Source organism: Tinamus guttatus, unplaced genomic scaffold (genome assembly GCF_059628265.1).
Source record: "Tinamus guttatus ecotype Peru unplaced genomic scaffold, ASM5962826v1 Tinamus_guttatus_pri_ptg000397l, whole genome shotgun sequence".
NCBI classification, from domain to species: Eukaryota; Metazoa; Chordata; class Aves; order Tinamiformes; family Tinamidae; genus Tinamus; species Tinamus guttatus.
Window position 1 is genome coordinate 1420525 of NW_028288931.1, and position 20136 is coordinate 1440660.

General features: G+C 45.9%; 1 protein-coding gene across 3 annotated transcripts; it reads right to left on the bottom strand.

The window, feature by feature from the left end:
• Positions 1-875: 875 nt before the first annotated feature.
• On the bottom strand, positions 876-20063 carry PTP4A2 (protein tyrosine phosphatase 4A2). 3 transcript variants are annotated; one of them, XM_088531077.1, is made up of 7 exons: positions 17680-17775; positions 9658-9749; positions 9092-9174; positions 7519-7611; positions 2680-2810; positions 1693-1767; positions 876-1191 (listed from the first exon to the last, which is right to left on the bottom strand). In XM_088531077.1, exons 3-7 carry the CDS (start codon positions 9146-9148, stop codon positions 1083-1085), a joined length of 465 nt encoding a protein of 154 aa, XP_088387203.1. In that variant the 5' UTR covers positions 9149-9174; positions 9658-9749; positions 17680-17775; the 3' UTR covers positions 876-1082. The 3 variants fall into 3 exon arrangements, with proteins under 3 accessions (XP_088387203.1, XP_088387202.1, XP_010215531.1); XM_088531076.1 differs by lacking the exon at positions 17680-17775 and adding an exon at positions 19948-20063 and having other exon boundaries at positions 9092-9749; XM_010217229.2 differs by having other exon boundaries at positions 9092-9749.
• Positions 20064-20136: the final 73 nt, after the last annotated feature.

Genomic DNA, 20136 nt, shown 5'->3' on the forward strand with positions numbered 1-20136 from the left:
CGGTGGTTAAAACGAACTGCAAGTGGAGGCCACGCTGGGGAGATGCTCCCGTTGGGAATCTGCACCCGTGGAGCACACGTGTGTGCACTAGCTGAGCCTTGGACACGGCAGGAAGGAGTCCCTCCCTCCAAGTCCTGATTCACTGTGTTCCGTAAGGCAGAGGATGTGGACAGCAGCAAAAAGCCTTTTTTCCTTTCCTTATGACAGATAAGTTATTTTAAGTCTTTGCCTGAACCCCTCCTTGGTCACCTATGACACTTTGAACATCAGTCGTCTGCCAGAATAGATTTTCTATCTAAAAACAGAGAGACAATTAACATTGCAGCCAAATTCTTTGGAGAAATATGACTTGGACGCACACAGAAGCACAGGCACACACATTCATTCATATAAACACACACGCACAGCTTAAAACACCACGTCCCAACCCTCAGCAAAGGCCGTTGGCAGGTCCAACAGACCCTGGGGCTTCTGCCCAATCCCCCCTGGAAGATCCTCACACCTGCAGAGCCCGGCCGGGCTGCGGACACGGAGCACAAACACCTCCGAAGCGCCAGGATTGCAGCCCGGATGGGCTCGAGGTGCCAGACCCCTCGCACAGCATCAAAGCTCCTCGTTTCCACCTGCCAGCCCTCAGCAAGGAAGGAAAAAAAGGAAGGAGGAAAAAAAATCCATTTAAAAGAGTCTCGTGGGAATTAACGTGTCAGGACCTAACTGAGGGGCACTTTCCTCAAATCAAGAAAACAGCTTCTGCACAAGCCAATGCTCTGCTGGTTTTCCTTAGACATAAAATTTATTTTTTTTTTAAAGTTAAAAATACAGAAGGTTCTGAAAGTGATTTTCTCCTTGCAGATGTTCAAACTGCAGCGTGAGGAGAAAATAATCCTTCACTGAAATGTTTCTCCTTTTTTTATTATTTTTTTTTTATTTTTTAAATCATCACCACCATTAGGACAGAGGTTGAGGAGCACTGACTCCACCACTCATTTGATGACGTAGTTTGATTCCAGATTCACATTTCCAGGTGCCAAGAGTCCAGAAAACAGCCATGATAAACTTCTGCCTTCGCTTAGTATTTCTTCCTACTGAACACAGCAGTGACCGTTGGCATCTTTGAAGCGTAATCGCATCTTAGGTCGGTATTTCTCAAGGTAAAGCAGCTGTTTGGAATTGAAAGCTCCCCTCCTTTTCCTAAAACAAACAGAATAAAGGCCAATAGCAAAAGTACTGCTTCAATCACCACATACATCTTAAAGCAGATTGGTTATTTTGCTTCAAATCTTTCCCATACCCACACAGTGGTATTTTGGCTTGGTTCTTTATCCAGTTTGAGGAAGGATAAACCAGACCAGGCAGCTCATTGCCTAAGAGCCAATGTTAAACCCAAATCAAGCTACCAAGTTTCAGCATATTTTCTTGGATTGGGAGAGTTTGTTTCCAAAACCAGCAATACTCCCTGAGCAACGACAGGGTTAACCTTCCCTTAAAGGTTACTTCACATATCAGCTAAGTAAAATCATGACAGTTAAATAAAAAAATATATATATATATATGGTACTCAAAGAATTCAGTACAAATGAAAGTTAGAGCACCTAGAAGGAAAAAAGGCATTTAGGAAAGGAAAAACTGGAATGTCCAACGGCTTGATATATTAACCAGGAAATTTCTTGTAAATTGTTGTATTTAACTTACTGTCTTATAAACTGAACTGCATCTTCGTACTTCATTCCACATTCAATGAGAGCAAGTGCAACCAGAACAGGAGCCCTAAATGACAAATCAATATTTAAGCAAGATCTGGAGAACCAATACATTGAATCTCTCAAAATACATCAAAATTAATCTATAAACAAATATAAGTGTCTTCTCTTTAAACGTTATCTATAAGAAAACTATTGCTCAATTGCTCACTGAGTATTCAATGCAGAATCCCTTTCAACAGTTCTGCTTCCAGCACACGCCTACAAACCCCAAAACAACAGCTCCTTAATGCTTGGCATGAAACAGTAATTGCCGAATTTTCTTATTTCTCTATGGCCTAAATTTCTGCTTTGCTCAAAAAAAGTCTATAGTAGTTTTGTAATGCATTTCGTTTCCTACAACACTATAGATTTAGTAATGACGTAGGTCTATATAGCATTTAACAGATGACTTCTGTAGATTAATCTTCTTTGCTGCATGCTATGAACAGAATCAAAGAACTCCCAGGGCAATAAAGCTTTCTATTTTGAGGTCCTCACTTTGGACATCAGGTAAGTGTCAAGAATTAGCTCTTCAAATGAGCTGAAACCACAGGAGATCATTTTCCATTGGACTGAACTTTCTATCAAACACCCACAGTTGCCACCAGCACCCCTGAGCGCAGAGTTGCAAAGACTTTTGGATAACTTGTGCTCATAGCTCAACTAGAAACGGGTCAGGAATTAGGAGAAACAACCCACACTATCACTGCAGTGCAGCAACTGCATAAACACAAGAAATTGCTTTCCAGAGGAAAAAATCTGAAACCTCAGAAGCACTAAGCACTTTTCCCCCCCTAAAGCTGTCTCTGCTTTCTATAGCTGAGGTTTAATCACCTACTAAAGGTAGACAGTTACCCAGATTAAAGCAAAATCTGGATTTTTTTTCTCCCTTTTGCCAGAACGGGCGCGAGAACAGCAGCAAAAAGCAGATACTGACCTTCCCAACCCTGCCACGCAGTGAACAGCAATGCAGCATCCAGGCTCCTCACGGAATTTGCTTTTCAACAGGTTTAGCCAGTCATCAACTATCTGATTCGGGGGTGGTGCTCCATCATCAAACGGCCAGTCCTTGGGAGGGAAAAAAGACACTGCGTGTAAATTTCCCTGAAGCAGATGCTGACACACAGATTTTAATCTGTGATCAACAGCAAGGTAATCATATTTAAGAGAAGGAAGATATTTATTCAACCAAGAAGTTTAGTGTGCAGTTTACTAGATGTATAGAAGTTTGCACATCAATATCATACAGTGACACTGCATTTTTAACAACCAGTTAATTAGGTTTTTTGGAAGAATTTTTAGAAGAACAACTGCCTTTGAAATCTCATTTTATTCAAAACAACATAAAAATCAATAGACATTTCAATTAAATACTTGAGATGGGAACTCTGTAGATTTTTGCCTGTGGTTGTGTCACAGCCACTAAGGTATTTTCCAGTTAAAAACATTCATAAGCAAAAAAAAAAAAAAAAAAACCCACTACGTAGGCAAAGGCAACAACCAAACAGAATTTATTACTTCATTTCTGCCTATAAAAGGGGTTGCCAATATTTAAGCTACTTATGCCACACTAAATATCACCAACGTGGCTGGAAATCAAAATCACATGTGAGGAGCTTCCCATTTTCTCTAGGCCACAGCTCCCTCCTGGAATGTGTGCTAAGTGGAGTACTATGTGTCCTAAAATTATATCCAAGTCTAACGTGTCACATGTTTCATACTCTTCTCAGAAACAGGGAGTGCTGCAGAAAGAGCACTCCTAGATGCAAGGGGAAAAATGATCCCTCGCTATTTAGCACTTGTCATTAGTGGACTGCAGTGCATGTTACAAAAGAGATTTACAGCCAGATTTTCATATTATTCAACCACCTCTCCAAATGGTAAGAAGCTGCTCTGAGAAGAGTCCTCTCTTGCTGGCTGGCACTGTGCTTTTCAATTACCATCTTGGGGACAGGTAATAGGAGGTGATATTTTCTGAAGCCTAAGAGAGCCTGCAGAAACCCAACAAGCCAAAGGAAGGTGAGAAAAACACTAGACTTTCCATTTTGAAATACATTTACTGCTACCCTGACACTTCCTGTGGAGCAAGCATGGGTTCATACAAAAGATCTCAGCTAAAATGCACCTTCTGAATGTGTTAGCAGTTGCAATCTTGCAAGGTGCAAATCCACATCACAGAACTACAAAACCAAAAAGCTTCAAATACTAAATAACTTTATGATTAATCCAGACACAAAGTCTGAACCGAACAGGCACAGAGAACACCTTTTTAAAGAAAATGGAAATTAAAAATATTTGAGACAGAACAGCAAAATAACAGGCTACAGAAACAAGGTTGTAAGAAAAAATGTGCTTCTAATGTAAGTCTTTACGTGATTAAATGATTTGATTTACATTGCTAACTATATTAATTTAGTACCAGTGTCTTCCACTGTCAGCGAAAGACGTATGGACTGTCAGGAGATCAGGCACTGCCTATTGCAAAGAACTCGCATATCGCTGCTACATCTTAGTTTAAATTAGATTGCAGTAATTTCCTTCAGCCCCCACATACACAAGGTTACTGAGTTACTTTAGCTTGCACATTACCCATCATGTCCCCACAACTCCTGTGCTGGCTGGAATCGGTGACAGCCCTTATTTCCCCAAAGAGCATCACTTTATCATTACTGATAAACTACTGACATTAAATCAGGGCTGATAAAACAGTGGTGTATGGGATACTGCCCAGAATGCGATACAAGAATAATTTGGGGAATAGAGAAGTAATTGCAGCAAAGTTTTGCAGTTTTTCTCCTGCTTACAAGCTCTGTCAGCAGCACCTCAGAATTCCTGTCAGGCAGCACAGAAAACAAATGCTAAGATCCAAGAGCAAAACAGTCATTAAAAACCAGAGTGATGCACCCAGCTTGCACAAACAGAAAGCATCTCCTTTGTGCCACCCTCCAGGAGCTGAAAAGGACGATACACAAGAAAGGATTATTCTTATTTACGCTTTAATTAGAGCAGCACTGCTCAAGAGAAGAGCTCGGGGTTTGTCCTCCAGCCCCCGCAGCAGGATTAGCGATGCAGGACCCAGATGACCACGAAGCAGCACCAGAACGAAGGGGACAAAGATCCTGTCCTTCAAAATCCCCATGAGCTCACGCAGAAGCCCAGCTACAGTGGCAAAACACTCCTAGCCCAGCAGCCAGAGCCTGCACGGGAGGAGACTGTTGCCACCAGTGTGGAGCTCTCCCACCTTCACGTCCCAGAGCCCGTGGTTGCACAACAAGTGTCAGGTGCGGCGAGGCCACGTCCCCAACGTGGGTGAAGCTGTGGCCATGCTGCTAAGTCAGCAGGGAAGATGCCTGATGCATGTATGAACCGTGAAGAAAAAGCTGACACGAGTAGAATAGTGAAATGTGCCTTAGATCCTTAAGGCAAACAAACCCACGGCAGCCCTTTGCTCACCAGTCAGGGCAAAAACGTTTCAAGGAAAATCAACGGCAGCTTTTCTGGTGCAACATTCCTACGCAGACAAGACCTTCCCCAGGAACTGAACTGTGAGAACTGTGCAGAATCCCACAGAAACGAAATCCATCTCCACCTCCCGCCTCCCTCATTTAATCCCTGTTGATAAACACGCGTATGCAGTACTACTACTTCAAACACGGTACATCTCATTCTCTGGTTTCTCACTACGCCATCTGCCAACACAACTCTCTAGCTGCCACACTACCCACCCAGCCAGTATATTATTTTGCATCATGGCGTGAAAGGAGGCTTTGCTAAAACGCTCTCAGTTTCAGGGGTTTTACCAGGCTTTTGACCTCAACAGTTTTAAAATAGACACTGATCTCTCTGAGGCTGTGTATTTAATCTTCATTATTTTTACAAGCAAATATTAGCTTTAAATAGTGATGTGTTATTTTCTCAGCCAGCTGGTAATTCAATACCATTTCTGAAGAGAACAGAACGCCGTTTGGGAAAATGCATGCATTAATAGGAAGGAAAAGCTACGCAGGGGGTGGGCATGTTGATTACTATGTAGACTTAAAACACCAAAATGCCAGTGCGCTACAGGGAATTTTGAAGGCAATAAAATGACTGGGATCAGTGGTGACAACTGCACACAGAAACAAGTCACTCCAAGTGCAAGGCTCTCCACCGGAACGGTCCCGAGCAGAGCTGGCTGAAACACCACTTCCAGCCTTTGCAAAGCTTCCTCAAAACCTGGTTTCAGTTCAGTTCTTATTACCACCAAGTTTTCAACATTTCTTGAGAAGCAAAATCCCCCGTCTGTTTCAGAGGAGGCTGTTCCCAGCAGAGCCTCCTGCCTGCCAGGGGCACCAGGCCATGACATTCCTGCCAGTGCCACTCACAGCTTGCCAGGATGCCAAGGTCAGTTGGCCCTGGCCGGGCTGCGGCAGAGGTGGAGCCCTGGGAATCCGGCCTGAGGCTCCTACGAAGGATTCAAGTCTCTGCTCTACCATAGAAACACAAAAATACTCTAAGCTCCAGCTTAAGCCAGGGCTTCCCCACACTTTTCTGCAGATCTAAGACACCAGAAGTCTAATCCTCCTCTCACCTACTCTAATTTTAGGACTATTAAAGCTAGCGGTTCCACAGCAGCGTGTCTGAGAACATTTACGCTGCCCAGTCCCAGAACAGCTCCTACACTGAATAAATAAATCTATTCCAGAGCAGCAGCTCCAGGAGCCCGGAAGCCTTGGAATGACGGATTTTCCAACAATGCTGAGGCGCTCCTGGCTGCCTACAACTGGAGTAGGTGCTTAGCAAGGCTGGGAGCCAGGAAATCTGACTGATCTGGATGCAGAAGCTCCACAGATAGGCCACAGTAAAAGTGTTCCTCCTTACAGGAACCATAAAAGTGTTCCTCCAGCTGGGCCATAAAAAACAGGAGGTTATAGAAGACCAACTACCTACAACAAGGCAGCAAGATGCAGTTTCTGGCATCACAGCAGAGATTAGTCACTCAGTAAAACAGACTGATTACATCTGACACGCTATAATAATTCAGAAGTATTGCCTGGAAAAATACTGCCTGCAAGCTTAACACGAGCACACACCTATTAAAAAACCCTCCCCTAAGACATGGAGCAGTACTGGATGGTGATGGAGTCGGACAGCCATTGCATAACGCTGAGGTGAGGAGCAGTTCTGGAATTCCACCTGCGGAGCAGGGAAGACGGCAGCAGCTACACTGTGTTTACAGGCCAGGGGTGAGGAGGCTATGGCTGTTCTGTTACAAACAGGCAGCAAAAGTCTTGGCTTTATGCAAAACAAGCAGCCTGCCCACTTATCAGCCCTGGGCTCAAAAGAGAAAAGGCATCTTTGGACTAAGAGAAGGGAGTTTGATCTTCACGCCAAGAGGCTCAGTGGTAAAGCCAAGTGCTGCGTCCAGGGATAAACTGAACCGAGTTGTATGGACCACGAGGCTGAACAGGCTGTAAGTTCTGCAAATTCACACTGGAGTAGTACCAACACGCTCCCTAAAAGGCAACCAAACTATCCGAGCAAATCCGGACATCCAAGAGCAGAAGTCTCTATTCTAAATGAAATGTCTGGTCCATAGTAATGAATCTGAAAGTACTTTTCACAAAATTGGAGCAAGTTTCTCAAAGCCATCGTTATCTGATGCAGGGAATCACACAGCTTTTGGTCAATCTGAAAGAAATCAGGGCATTATTGAACCTAAAACATTAAGCCACTTCCATCATTTGCAGACCAGTGATTTTCTTCAAGTTTTAGAGAGTTTTTAAAGGTAACTCACTAGAACCTGGATTCCTTCTTTTTCAATAGGAGCTTGATCATAAGTGGCATCACAAACTCGCACCAAGGTTGTCACTCCGTACTTCTTCAGCTCCTTTAAGGACAAGGAAAACATGTGAGGACACTGACAGAGTGAGAAATTAAAGTTTTTTTTTTTCAATTGCTACAAAACTTAACACACTATCCTGAGTCAGCAATATTGCAATCATTCCACAGTTCCACAGAGACTAGACAGTGAAGGAGCAAGGGCCAAATCAGAACAGAGCGTGTGTGACCTACATTAGTAGAAGGGTTACAAGTGGTGAGAATAAATGTGAAATAACTGAAATATTCTTCTCTAGGGAAAGGCCAGAGTGGGAAAAACTGCATATATGAAAGAGCAAAATGAAAATAGCTGCTCATACTCTCCATGCAGCTTCTTCTTCTCTTTAAATAGAAGCATGGAACTGCTTGCTTCAGCCAGTGTTGACATTTTGAGGCAGGGAGGAACAGAACACACACACCACCATACTCCAGCTTCCTTGTAATGCACTATAAGTAGCACATTGTGCGTGATAAATAATCAGGAGATCAAACAAAAGCTGCTCCAGTTCACTTTGAAGGTTCATACAGCAAACAATTTCCCCTCCTGTTTGGGCTGGATCACTTGACCTTTAACAGTTAGCAGTAACACCTCTTCCAGCCTCAAGACTCTCAAGAGTCTTGAGAGAGATAATCCATAATAACACAGAAATAAATAAAGAAACCAAAAGAATGTGAGTTGCAGACAAAATTAACTATTCATATCAAAGTGGACTCATGGTGAAGAGCATGTTGCTAAATGATGGAAATCGCAGCAGCTGCAGACAGACATCAGGATCAGATGACAGACTCTTATCAGAATGAAAAGACCTACACATGCAAGATAAAAGTCCTCTGGATAGACTAAGGACACTAAGACTAAGGCACAAAGATACAGCAGATGTGGAACAAAGTAGAATGCAGAAGCAAGCTGTACTAGTATTTCTCTGATGATGCCATCTGTTACTTTTTCAGAAAACTGAATATTAAAATTTTGCAGCATTTAAGACCTCCTAGTGTCAGTATGATGCACAGCCCATTGTCGTTGGCTCTCTGCCCATACTCAGACCCAGGGGGTGTTGTTTTTAATGAACAAATTTTAGCACCCAATAGCTGACTATGTTGGGGGTGGGAGGACAATTTGAGAAAATTTCTCTGTGAGTTCAACAACAGTTTTTGAGCATTGCAGTTAATCCTACTCTAAAGGCCAAGGAAGATCAGAAAGCAGTCAGGGTCAGAACATGCAGTCCTTCAGAAACCTGGACAAGGAAGATGCTTTTATATCCTAAAACAGAACCTCTATCTCATTTGAAGAAACACAGGATTTGAAAGAAGTGAATTCTCCTCCCATAGTGTCAGTGGAATGCAAACAATCTACTAAAGTGCCCAAAGTAACATGTAAAATATACTCAAAGCTCTGTGAACAACAGGTGTGAAGAATGAGTGTTTAGTATCTCTGCAGAAAGTTTCAGTATGTAAGAAAACAAAGTATCATCCTTCTTTGACTGCCTTACCTCTGTGAACTTGTTGAGGGTTGCATTGGTTGGGTTGTGAGTGATCAGGAAACGCATATTCTCATAGGTAATTTCCACTGGGGCTGGACGGTTCATAATGGCAAAAAAAAAATGTGTAAGGGGCAAAAAAAAAAATCAGTAACTTCTGAAACGTTTCACAGCAGAAAACATTTAAAAGACCACTAGAATGCCTGGGATTGATCAGAGCTTGCTTTGCCGTGTTTGTTCCTTAAAGACTTCGCTTCTAGAAAAGCGGCTTTGCTTTAAAATCCGCTTGCCTTCAACTTAGGCCTCGATTACTGCAGGTGGTATCCTTCAGACTCCAAAACTTCTGACTACATGCAAGACTAGGCAGCCTGTTCTACATTTAGGCACTGGTGAGGCAAAAAAATAAGGGCAGGTTTTCTCTCCACTTTGTTTTCTTGTTGCTTAGTTTTGCTAGAGTCAGTAAAAGGAATATGCTTCCAATATGCAAAAGATATCCCATATATTTGAGAGTGTTCGCTGTGTCTGGAGTCTTCAAGGCAAAGTGATTATGGCACGTAAACCCCCTGCACCCAGCTCACTTGTCAGCCAGGGTGCTGTGCTGGGCCTGGCAGAAGTCTGCCCTCACTCTCAGAATCGCCATAAATGTGCGACGGATATTCCAACAGAACACCTAAAGAGAAGAAAAAGAGCATGTAAGAGGAATTGTTTCTCATTCCAGAAACCCCAAATACCAACTCTCCTGAAAGTTCCAACTATTTCTACTGGTAAGGACTAAAATTTCTTTTGAGACTTTATTTTTAATCCAACTTTTGGGAGGGATGCAGCTTTGCCTGCTTTTCTCAAGGTTGCTGAAATTAGGCCAGATATGACAACATTTCTATATATATATCTATGTATACACACACACACATATACAATATTCACTGGCTAGTTGAAAGTTATCATCCTGAATATTCTGCACTGAGCATTATCCAGCCCAGCACTGCGGGACTTCTTGTAACTGCTGTTCCTGGCACTCGGACCCCAGAGTGGAAAACAAGGAAATCTTTTCACACACTTTTTGCTGCTCCTCCCTCTTAGTCAGGTGCCACAGGAGAGGAGAAAATAGCACGAAGCCAAGTACCTACTTAAAAGTGTTTGTTGGTGCAGACATACCTGTTAACCTTTTGGGCCTAAGCCCACATGCAGAAAAATATCATTGGTACAGCTTAGTTTTCTGGAGGGGAAGAAAAAAACCCACCCGAGCAGGGAGCCTTTTATAAGAGTATAACTGCCATACATTACACCGAATGAAACACTAGAATAGACAACAGGACTTTCGTGTTGTCTGAAAGAGATTAATTTAACCAGAATGATACTATCTGCTTTGGAGTAATTTATTAGCAGAACAGATGCTGAAATTGAAAGAAACATTAAGATATGTAAAAAGCATGAGGAAAAATAAATATTACAGAATATATAACAAAAATACATATATAATTTTAAAAATATATTTGAATGAAATCCAGGTTAGCGATTAGAAATCACACTCATAACTTCCGACAAAAAGGTCAGTGTGGCACACTCAAAGAAATACAACTAGGGAAAAAAAAGAAAAAAAAAAAAAAACACACACATGCCTTGAAGTTCACTCCTCAAACTTTTGGTGCTCTCAACATTTTAATAAGATCCTCATTTTAAAATAGTCAAATTAAGAACTACAAAATTATCTTTTTCACAGCCACAAAGTGGAAAAAAAATCACCCAAAGAACAGCAATTATTTCCTTAAAGAACATGTTTCAATGCCAAAAAATACATTAATTAGGTTGCCATAGGCAAAAACAAAGGTTTTCAATAACTTCTCCTGACCTTAATGCAGTTCTTACTCTGAGCAACTAAAATACAAGTTTCAAAAATGAATTTAGAATATTTTATCAGTTTAATGATTACAGGATTAAGTCTCACCCCAGATGGAAGAGTTCCATCTAAACGCGTGGATTCAAACCCCTACATTTGTCAATTCTTGCACATTTGTCAACTTTTTCTCATACATGCTAGAGAAGCTCAAAGGAAAGGATTTGTTAAAATGCATTACAGTCTGTTGTTGCTATGTTGTACCAAGAACAGAATAACTCCAGCTACAGCATCCACATGTGCCTAGGACCTGTGAATTTTTATATAAGAAAGCCAGTTTTCAGACAGTTTTCTTTCCCACCTCCCATTGAAACGCACACTCCGTCACTGCAAAGACTTTTGCTCCAAAGGAAGAGTCAAAGAATCAGGTTCTCAAAAGCACAGCGCTTAAGAAAGCCATTTAAAACAAAATTAGCGGGCAAGAGATCTTGGCATAGGAGACTCAAACTTGGATCCAGAGCACCAGAGCTTCACAGCATTGCCAAAGCTCACAGTCTCAAGGGGGAAGAACAATTCTGTTATATTTGAACAACTTGTTTAACTGTTTTCCCTTTCAGCGCTGATCATTTGGTTGCAAGGGCCTCATTCAGCGCTGTCTACACTGTGCGCTGCACCAAACACGGCCATTAAGGCTGCACTTTTCTTCCCTCAAGCTAAAGAGTCACCTTCTATTTAATTATTTTTAAGCTGTTTTGTAAATTCACCAGGTCATGAATAAAGGACACAGGCAGGCAGCGTGTTCCAGTAAACCAAGAATGGCCCTGGGAGCCCCGGCCACCGTTTGGTGACCGTGCAGGGTGCAGCCTTGGCCGAGTCCCTTCGGCAGCTCCATGGAATGACACCACCTTACCTTCCCCTCGGGAATATTACTAGAGTGTTTAATTAGCTAATAGCTCAGAAGTGATTAAAAATGTAAAACACTTATTTCAAGCATAAAAAGGAAGATTTCTCGAAGGATAAAACTCTTAGAAGTTTATGTAGCACATAATTCTATTTTAAAAACAATTTGGTTAATGACACATATGTTCCTTACTCCCATGACCTTCAGCTGCTACACACCATGGAGCTAAATGGGAAAAATCAAGTTTTAAATTATGAAAGTGAAAAACAGGAAAAACTCAAGTCGTCTACAGCTTCTGATCTCCCCAAGCAAATACTCCAAATTTCTTCCTCCCTGTTACGGTTAGCAATGTAAATTTGTATTTAAAAATCCCAAGAAAACAGAGCACTTGTTAGGACCAATTATGATAAATAGTAGTTATGTGTATGTATAATATGAAACAAGAAATGTTTTTTCAGCCAATTAATCTTCTTTTTTTTTTCTTTAACTTAGAAAGTGAGATAGAACATGGAGAGAAACCAAAAAATTACTACATGGCTTATTTGGTTGGCCTCAGCAAGGGAGCATAAGTATCTAACACATCAGCACTACAAACGAGCTGCAATTACTTCATTAGAAACCAGAGGAGGAGAAAAAAACAGAGACAGCAGCACAAACAAGTCGAGCAATAACAATCCTCGCATTAGAAGGAACGAGATATGCTTGAGAATTGGTTTCTGACATTGTTTAACTTAATCAGCAGGAATTAATCACCAATCAAGATGCCTATCTACACATTCAGGTCTGGTGAACTGTGACAGCCCCTGCACCTATGGAGAAGACTATTCAACCCAGGCAGCACCGGGAGCAGCAGCCTCCCCTCCCTTCACACTTACTTGATAAAGCCCAGTGAGGCCAATCTGAGAAGAATGGCATTCCAAATACCAGGAATGTGGCAGGAATGTGCTTAAAATGTAAGCAAGGGACAGGCCTTCTGTCAATTACCCCATCTGTTTGTTTGTGCTACTTAGAGAAAACAGTTAAATGAATTCCTGACTTGTCAGAAGCTTAGCCATTAGCCTTAAATATAAAAGCAACACACCTATAACACCCACCTAGCCTAGCACTGGACTAGCTTCTAAATACAACACTGAAATTAGGCAAACCACTTACTCTTCTGTATTGATCCTTCAAAACACACATTTCCAAGTGCTTCCTTTGCTTCATCAAGACAGCCCAACAGCCTGCAACAGCTGCAGCTTCCAAAGATTGCAAAACTGAGATACCTTTGCAAAGGGCATTTGGATCACCTTTCAAAATAAGCCAGTGTACAGGATGCAAAGCAAAGCCTGCTAATTTGTCAGTCCATATTAAAAGAATACTGCAGTGCTTTAAGAACAGTATTTTCAAACTGCCTCAACTAATTTTGTTCGTGTAACTGGAAATCTACACGTGATATGTTAATGAAGTTACTCAGCTGCTGAATTTTTCTACTTTTCCTTTTCTATAAAATCTCCTTCTTGTGCTGTATATCTATACACAAAAAATAGTGTGACAGTGCATGAGGCAGTTTAAAACCTGACCCTACAAAAGTTACAATTCTAGTATTGCCCTGCAGCCCAGCTAGACTCTTCCTGACATTTTGAGCACATTACATTCCACTTCCTTTTCCTGCATCATCCTGCTAAAGGAGCTCTGTTCCATCAATGCTGTCAGAAAGGTCTTGAGGAGCTGCTGCTTCGGAAGCAAAGGCACTCTGCAAGTGAGAGAATCCATCAAGACCTCCAAAATTAGTCAACCTGACACATCAGAAACGCGGTATTATTAACAACCAAGGCCAAAATGTGCTTTCTCTGTATATGGAGGACAAATTCTGTGACTAACATTCTTGGGAAAATCAGAAAAATCTTGTTCAATCTCTGAAGGAAGCTTGTTCAGAGTGACACGTGCCCAGAGAGGGGTGAGGTCAAAAACTCTGCTGTTCCACCCAGTCCACCCCCGCCTCCCAGCTCCCTCCCAGTTTGCTGACAAGTTCTGTGGTGACTCATCCGTTTCCTTTTCACTAACCTAGTCACTCTGGCCTAGGCCTTAAAGTCAGCAGCAGCGGATACAAACCTGCCTCAGGAAGAGGTTTATTTATTTATTTTTCTTTTAAATCCCAATTTAAAAGCGAAACATCAGGAAAGAATAAAGAGCTGTCAAACAGACCTAGTGAGACTACTCTGCAAGAGAGCAATCGTGCATCAAAACTCCTTTGAGTACTTCAAAAGTTATCGGCCTTCCTTTGGGTGAGGTCAAGCCATTAAATCATCAACACGGGCATCAACGCACAGAGAACATCATCCTGGCAAGTTCACTGGGGGAAAGTTATTAGATACTCTACTAACTCTTTCAAATTTTTTTGATAGGTATGTGTGTTTTATGCTACAGACTTTTCTGTGAGAAAGAACCACTTTGCAACTTAAAATGCTGATTAGATGTTTATCAAACACTTTCCTCAGCCACCATTTAGGTTAAAAAAATTAAAAATCTTTAGAAGGAAGACACATTTGAATGTCATTTACATACCACAGCCAAAAAAATAAAGTTCTTGAAGCTATAACTGTTTGAACAGTAAAAACCAAGAGGCCTTCTAAGAAACAAGAATTTAAAGCTTATTACTCTGCTGTATTAAGTCACAGAATTAAATCTGACTTTAAATACATGTAATTAAAAGAAAGTTAGAGAAGTTACTTCAGAAAACATTTTATGATTATGTGAGTGATGATAACAACTCATTCCTAAAAATCAGAATGTCGAGTTGTCTAAATTGTATCAACTGCTGGCTTTTGAAAATGTAATCTGGATAATCATATTCCCTGACAACTCAGACTAAATATTCTTCTCACCTTTAAGATGAAGATGAAAAAAATCATTAACAAGTCAAGCAGGACTTAAAGGCAATTTCAAATCACATAGCAACAGGGATGATATTCAATTAAGTTAGAGTTGAATTACTTTCATCTTACTCATCTCAGCTCTTTGAATTTGCCATGTAGCTCTGCCGGAAAAATGACTTAGTGGAGAGTTGGCTTCTTTTCCACGCTCCTGGGGCAGTTAAAGTCAGTTTCACCGCTGAAACTTAAGCTGACTGATAAATTTCACCGCGTGTCCACAAAGTCGCAATTGTTAAAATTCAGGGACAACTGTTTCAAGAATAGCTAGACTGGCAGCGTAGGAGACAGGGAAAAAACATTGCTTTTTTATTACAGAAAAGAGAGAAACAAGGGGTCACAAAACAAAGGTGCACATGAGAGTGACCTGAATAGAGACAGCAATCCAATGTCTCAAGTGCTATAACACACAAAGGGATCAAGAGATTTAAGACTCCTGTGTCCCCTCACAATTAGTTCAAAAAGGTGTAACGTAATACTGCAGCTAACAGCCACTATAAAGAGATTTTATACTCTTATGATATACATCAGTTAGCTCCTGCCCTGAATAGATGCCTGCCTGATCTAGCACTGTAATTCACTTGTGTCAGAGAGAAACTTCTACCCTAAATTCTCAGGCCATTAGGTCTATTTTTCAAGGTTTAGACAGAGCAATTATAAACCTTCAACTCTTTCACAGGCAAATAAACTTTCAAATTAATCCATCACAACAGACAATACCTAGCAAGGATAGCTCCTCTCTCTTACTTCATTGGCAGTGTTTCACTGACATTTTATCTTCTAAAGGTACTAGCAAAATTACACAACCTGCAACATTTACAGAAGTTTTCTGACAGCTACTACAGTATCCGAAGAGCTGTGCTTCCAGCTATGGATGGTCTCAGTTAAACCAGGAACAGAAACGTGCCTTTACACGAACAACACGTGGCGCAGTCCCCGCCGGGCCTGCGCATCGCTCCGTCGCCCTCGGAGGCCTCACAACAGTGACAACATTCCAGAACAGGGCAAAGTGCAGCGCGAGAGCGACGAAACGCGCCGCGTTCACAGGTCACCTCTGCTCTGATACAGGAAGAACGTTCAAGCAGTACCGTGTCAAAGACAAAGATGGGTATTTACAGGTAATGACTTCTGAAAGCAATGCTCTATGTTTTTGTAATGTTTTTGCATACATCTGTAACAAGAGCCACCTACATTCCTGGCTGTGCATCTGTACATACACGGATATTTACTCCTACCTTAACTCACAAACTGAGACACAGAGCTTCTTTCCAGCAGTTGAGTTCATTAAAGTTAAAGCATTTATATATGTTGAGTCATAAGGAGAGAGTTTTCTGGTTGTTGCCGGTGGTGGGTTTATCTTTTTTCTTCTTTAAATACTAGCTGCAGTTCTGAGTCAGAACCTGGCAGTTTCATTCTGGGGGTTTTGAAGCTCATTTCCATTTATACAGTAGCCTTTAAAAGCCAACTTTCTGCCTTACTCCTCTCATACTGAAAGCACACAGCACCCTGAGAGAAAAAGGAGATTGTGACTAATCACACCAAAGAACCACGAGGAATCATTGCCTGAGCAGAGCGGAGGCCACTTCTCTGACAATCCCCATGCAGCAACAGCTCCCAGCCTGCTCCCTCTGCTGCACCTCATAGCCAGGAACTCCAGCTCTTAACAACCAGGTTTCCGCACCAAAGTTTCCCCTTTCCAGGCAACCCCCAGCCCCATCCAGTGGATACGCAGCTCCCTAGCAGGGTCCATCTCGGGCCTTCCTTCGGTCACTCTTACAGTACTTCCTTCAGCAACACCAGCGCTCTCCTTCGCTCCCGCTCTGGCCAGACTTCCTGAACTCCCCGCTTCGAAGGCGGCATCTTCAAATCCCGCGGGGCAGCCTTGTACGGACACCAACCGGCCTCCTCACAGCCCTGCCTCCACTCAAACCCCAGGAAAACCACCACATCCTGGCCACCCTCTCCAGCCCCATAACACCACTTCCCTTCCCCACCTTCCAGCTTAGACCCCTGAAAGATCTTTCTATTTTTTATGGACATCCCCTGGGCCAAGCACAAAGGAGCCCTTTCCCCAAACACGCCTGCAATGTTCATCCTCTCCTACACGAGTTCCTGCATCTCTAGGGTAAAGAGACTCTCCTCAGTTCACTCCACACAGCAGGATAAAGGACCTCCTCCTTTTCCTCCTCCTCTCAAATAATCCTTTCCGAAACGCCCCCATCCCATCTCAGATACAAGCAGGACCTTCCCCCACATCACCCCAAACCAGCCCCATGAGCCAGGGGAACCTGCTCGGGCCAGGAAGGATCGACCAAGCCAGTCCCACAGGCCAGGGCAAAACCCCAGGAGCAGAAAAGACTCCCCAAAGCAGCCCCTCGTGCTAAAGGGAACCTCCTAGGCCATGAAGGACGCCCCAAACCAGGCTCCCAAACCAGAGAGAACCCCCCAAAGCAGAAAGGCTCCTCCAAACCTGCCCCACAGGCTCCCTAGACCACGAAGGACCTTCTCAAAGCAGCCCGTTGTGCCAGAGCGAACAGGAAACCCCCCCAACCAGGAAGCACCCCTCAAAACAGGAAGAACCTTCCTAATGCCAGGAAACCCTCCCAAAACAGCTCTGCAGGCCAAGGGGATGCCCCAAAGCAGGAAGAACAACACCCCAACCATGGGTGCAGGCCAAGGGAATGCCCCAAACCAGGAAAGGCCCCCCAAAACCATTCACAGAGACCACAGGGAGCCCTCAAAGCAAGAAAGCCCCCCCTGAAACCCACGCGTACAGGCCGGGGGACCCACGAGGCCACGAAGGGCACCCCCAAACCGCCCGCTCAGGCCGCAAGGGCCTCTCGAGGCCCGGGGGAACCCCCCGGCCCCCCATGCCGTCGTCGGGCCCGCCCCGGGGCGGGGGCTCGGACCTCACCCGGCGCCCCCCAGCTCCTCCCCGCCGCGGCCCCCTCACCCTGGGCATTGAGCGCGTCGGCGTTCGTCCGAGCGGGCCCGGCGCCTCCCACGCACACGGCGGGCCGGGGGAAGGCGGAGGGCGGGCAGCGGCAGCAGCGGGCCGGGCCCGGCGGCGAGGCCCGTGACGCGAAGGGGAAGGGAGGGCTCGCTGGGCTCCGGTCCGGCCCGGCCGCGCGCAGGGAGCCCGAGAGGCCGCGCGCCGCCACACGGCTCGCCGCGCACAGGCCGCCCCCCGCCCGCGCGCGCAGTGGCACGGCCCGCCTCACACCCGCGGCACACAGTGGTACGGTCCGCCCCCCCCCCCACCCGGAACCGCCCACCGGGGACGGGGCGGGGGGTGGAGCGCAGCCCAGCGGCGGGGCGGACAGCGGCGAAACGGCCCCGCTGCCCTTTCCGCACAGCCCGCCGTGCCGATCGCCTTGGGAGAACCGGCTCCCCGCGACGGCGGGGAAACGGTCGCGAGCCGCCGCGGAGGCTGGAAGGGCCCCGCTCCTCACCCCCCCCGGGGCAGAGCAGGCGTTGGTACAGCCCGCTCCGCCCGCCAGCGCCCCCCGCCGCCGCCCAATGGAACAGCCCTGCCCCCCCCCCCAAGCAGCAATGGTTGGGGCCGCGCGGCGGCTCCCGCGGCCACGCCCCCTGGGGGCGCCACGCGGGGCCGCGCACGTGGGACGGGGGCGCGCGGGATCCGCGGCCACCAGAGCGCGGCCACGTGGCGCCAAGGGTGACAAACGGGCATCGCCCCCCCCCGCCCAGCAGCACCTCATGGGCACGTGGGGCTCCCACGGAGCCCGGGGCAGCCGCGTTTGTCCCTCGTGGCATGGCCCGATGTCCCCGTCCTGCCTGGAAAAGGCTCTGCCCAGGGCAGCACCGCAGTGCAAAACACACGGCCTGGACGGGCAGTGGGACACGGGGACAGCACAGAGGGCAGCACCAAGCAGGGGGTGACACTTCCTCCCCTGTGGCCACGGTCCCACGGTGGCCTGTCCCCCAAAGAGCCACATCCCGCTAGAGGGCACCAGGACACGGACCGAGGCTCCCAGCACCAGGGAATATTTAGCCAAGGGATGGGACTCACCAAGGCTCACAAAAATCCCCAAGTACAGCAGGGTGAGCGCACACGGGGTGAGCCTGGAACAACAAGTGGCTTCATTGGGAGCTGCAGAGTAACACGCCTGCCAGCTGGGATAAATACTGGAGCAAAGGACAGGGGGGCAGCACGTTCCCAGCGGCACCACCGCTCCGGCTGCGCTGGAAGCGGTGCCGGCAGAGCTGGAACAAGAGCCCCTCTGTTCCGCGCGGCGGCAGCAGCGACGCCCTTGCGGGGCCCCTCGTGCGGGCGCGTTGGTGGCCGTGTCATGCACGTCCCTTTACGTCACGCACAGGGACGGTGCCCCAGGCCCCTTCCTCCTGTGCAGCAAGAAAAGGCACTCGCTCCGGCGCGAGCCGATGAGCGACCCACCATCCCAGCGGGAATAACCATGTGCACAGTCACACAATGACTGTGCTGGACACCTCTGGAGGAGCAGGAATGGGAAGCAAGGTCGGCCACATGCCTGGGCCCCAACCAGCCCCATCTCTTTTCTCCCTCCCTTTGCCTGGGATTGCCCAGCGCTGTCTGGACGGTATCACATCCATTTCAATACACAGGGACTTCCTTTAAACATTAAAGCAAACTCCAAAGAAACGCGGTTCCCCCCACCCCAAAATTCTTGGGGGAACAGGTCAAATCCAAGCAGCTAATGAGAGCTGCCTCCCACAGCAGCACAGCAAAGGGGCCAGCCGCAGGAAGACGGGAGCTCCATGCGCTCCAGGATCCTGCCCGGGGCAGCAAGCGAAAGCCCGTGGTGCCCACGGGTTCTGCAGGAGCCCAGCGAGCAGGTCCCAGCTCTGGGAACAGCCCATGGCATTTTCAAGGGAAACGGCTAGTGGCTCCAAGTTAAGACGGGGCAGGGAAAGAGAAGCATGTTGAAAGTAGGTGGGAATAACATGAACAATACACAGCTGGCACGAGGGAGAGAAGAAACAGCACATGGAAGAAAGGAGAGCTAAGCGGGGAGGCACAGAGCAGGCACTGAGAGCTGCTCCCACACATGGCAGGGACCCAAACTGGGAGCAAGAGGAGCCTCCCGTAGAGGGACAGGGCTTTGCACACCCGAGCTGCACAGCCGCTCACGTCCAGGTGACTGCGCAGCACAGGTTCCGTGGGGCTGCTCAGAAACAGCAGCCTGGAGGCAACAGAGGCGCAACACGATTCGGGCTGCATTACCTGATGATGTCGGAGGCTACGTCTGTCCATGCACATCAGCTCCAAGCCTGCACGGAGGGGGCTGCTGCAGAGGGGTCTATCACAAGACATCCAGGGATGAAGCAAGTCTGACACGCTTCCTTAACAGGAAGAAGGGCATGTGTAATTTCAAGAATTATAAAAGCTGTTAAGTCCTCCTGCAATGCGCTT

What these genes read in the sequence shown, in the direction of transcription:
- PTP4A2 (XM_088531076.1), bottom strand. Translation starts at nt 9,187, where the DNA reads ATGAACCGTCCAGCCCCAGTGGAAATTACCTATGAGAATATGCGTTTC. An exon ending in AAGAAGGAATCCAGGTTCTA is followed by an intron (nt 2,811 to 7,518) that starts GTGAGTTACCTT and finishes TTCCCTCCCAAG; the next exon opens with GACTGGCCGTTTGATGATGG. An exon ending in TGCGTGGCAGGGTTGGGAAG is followed by an intron (nt 1,768 to 2,679) that starts GTCAGTATCTGC and finishes TTTGTCATTTAG; the next exon opens with GGCTCCTGTTCTGGTTGCAC.